The sequence below is a fragment of the Anarhichas minor genome, unplaced genomic scaffold (assembly GCF_050575085.1).
Source record: "Anarhichas minor isolate MPS153535 unplaced genomic scaffold, ASM5057508v1 ptg000123l, whole genome shotgun sequence".
Taxonomy (NCBI): domain Eukaryota; kingdom Metazoa; phylum Chordata; class Actinopteri; order Perciformes; family Anarhichadidae; genus Anarhichas; species Anarhichas minor.
In genome coordinates, this window is record NW_027466569.1 from 495,001 (window position 1) to 497,500 (window position 2,500).

At 42.6% G+C, this 2,500-nt stretch overlaps 1 protein-coding gene across 1 annotated transcript in view; it reads left to right on the top strand.

Annotated features, from left to right (window-relative positions):
• Nucleotides 1–2,500, top strand: part of fhod1 (formin homology 2 domain containing 1) — a 44,385-nt gene that overhangs the window by 12,977 nt on the left and 28,908 nt on the right. The window contains exons 4-6 of the mRNA XM_076083159.1: nucleotides 1,780–1,847; nucleotides 1,938–2,043; nucleotides 2,247–2,341. Of these exons, the coding sequence (XP_075939274.1) occupies nucleotides 1,780–1,847; nucleotides 1,938–2,043; nucleotides 2,247–2,341 (269 nt within the window). The remainder of the gene's footprint in view (nucleotides 1–1,779; nucleotides 1,848–1,937; nucleotides 2,044–2,246; nucleotides 2,342–2,500) is intronic.

The window sequence follows — 2,500 nt, forward strand, 5'->3', positions numbered from 1 at the left end:
CTTCTCCAGAAATCAGATCACCTTCATGCTGTTGAACACGGTTAAAAGACTTCATTAATGATCACGATGGCTCCATTAGAAGCAGAGATCCTGTTTGTGTTCTTCCTCTGGAGACACTGAAGGTGTCTCATGGAAACACTGCAGCTCCTCTTTAAGAGGAAGAAGAGACGAGTCTTCATGTTCTCAGGTCAGAAATGTCTCGTCCTCCTGTGAGACGTTTCTTCATGACTTCATAATAACTATTTCTGTCTCATGACATCTGAGTGCTGAAGAGACGCTGAAACATTTCATCTACGTTTTACTGACTGAGTTCAGCCGTCGGTGTGTTTTGCCCTCAGAAGTTATTTTAAATGACTAAAACTGAAATGAGTTTAGTCTTTAAATAACTGTGGGAACCAACAGGACATGTTCCTGATGTCCTACAACCAGTGGAAGAAATAAATACTCTCATATGTATACCTCAGTGTAGAATTACTCTGTTACAAGTAAAAGTACTGCATTCAAAGGTTTACTGAAATATAATGTGTGCGGATTTATTTCTGTTTCCTCTTTTTTTGCTTTGATTGATATCAGTTATTTTCTCATGAACTGTTTAAATGTTCAGTTCTTCAGTTTATTTATGATAGGAAAGCAACACTTCCTGTCTCAGGACGAGGGAAACAAGAGAGAGATGATTCCTTCTCTTACTTCGTCTCTTCTTCTCTTTGTCTCTGACTTCCTCGCCGACTTCCTCGCTATTTTCCTCTCTAACTTATTTTCTAACTTCTTCGTTAACTTCTTCTCTTAACTTCCTCGCTAACTCCTAAAGTTCAAAGTTCTTGCTTTCTTCATCACTCTCTTGACTTTGTGCTGCGACACCGACTGTGTGGGACAAGCTAAGGAAGTTAGCCTCACACTGACGATGCTGGTGTGTAACAGGTGTGACGTTTACCAGTGTAGCGTGTTGGCATGCTAACATTAGCTAATGATCAGTAAACACAGCTGAGGCTGATGAATGTCTTCAGCTCTGCAGGTTTTTTTTGCTCATAAACCAAAGTACCATGTTGACCTGATGATGAGGAAACGGGATCAATAACGATATTACGGTTCATCCTCAGGGGAACATGAAAGATGATCTATTCAATAAGCCTGACTTTGTGTCCTGGGTGGTTGGTACGGAGGTATTATAGATACTACTGTGTATTTGCAGTACTTTGAGGTGGTACTGTTAGCGTTAGCATGTTAGCGGGCCTTTGTGTAGTTGATGTGTTACTATGAGTTCTGCACATTTCATACCTATTTAAGGAGTGTTGTTGGAGGAAACCTGAGGTCTGACTTCTGCTTCTGTTTTTGTACTCGTGACAACATAAGTTTAAATATGAGACTTTCATTTCTTCTTCTGCTCTTCCTATTATGTGTATGTATACATCTATACACTGTGTGTCTGTTTGAACTTGTACGTAAACTGTTTGTCGTTTTCTCTGAAGTACAGAATGAGTCAGGGGTCGTGACCTCTGATAGAAACAAACAGGAAACGGTTTCATTCCTTTCTGGAGCGCGCCCCCCCCCCCCCCCTCCTTTCTTCATCTTCTGGTCCCTAGTAAAACTGGATCAGATCAGAGTCATAAAGCTCTGATTATTATAATGTTAACTACAGTTTAACCAGATATTTCTTATTGAAGAAGACTTCTGAGTATCTTTGGTTATTAAAGAGATTAATTAAAGTTTAATTTGGGAGGAGGAGGAGGAGGAGGAGGAGGGTAGTAGTGACTCCCTGTGTTTCGTCTTCTGGTGTTTCAGAGAAGCTGTATAACTCTCAGGGTCCAGAACTCAGACGGTCTCTGTTCTCCCTCAAACAGCTGTTCCAGGTAACAAACACACCTGAGCTCCATCCCATAATGTAACATGAACACAGGAGGCTTTAGACCTCATGTGACTTTTTCGTCTGGTCTCTGCAGGATGATAAAGACCTGGTTCCAGAGTTCGTGGCCTCTGAAGGTTTGACTTGTTTCGTTAATGTTGGAGCGGAGGCCGACCACAACTACCAGAACTACATCCTGAGAGGTGAGACAGCTCTGAGATCAGCCTTCAGTCTGTAACACACTACATCAGTTCATAGACTCACAGCTCTGAGATCAGCCTTCAGAAGACACAGATGATGGAAACAAACCAACAGAGAGCTGAAGACTGATACTGACCTGTCTGTCTGTCTCTCTCTCTCTCTCTCTCTGTCTGTCTGTCTGTCCCTGTCCCTGTCTGTCTCTCAGCTCTGAGTCAGATCATGCTGTTTGTGGACGGGATGAACGGAGTGATAAACCACAATGAGACGGTCCAGTGGCTCTACAGTCTGACAGGAAGTCTGGTGAGTCTGATCGATCTCATCAGAGTTTGTATTGATTTACAATAACTGGGTCATGTGACTGAACGGTCACATGACCCAGTTCAGTGTGAGTAGAGACATGAACTAAAGACAGTTCATCAGAGCAGAGACGCCACCTGGTGGACACACACACACACACTC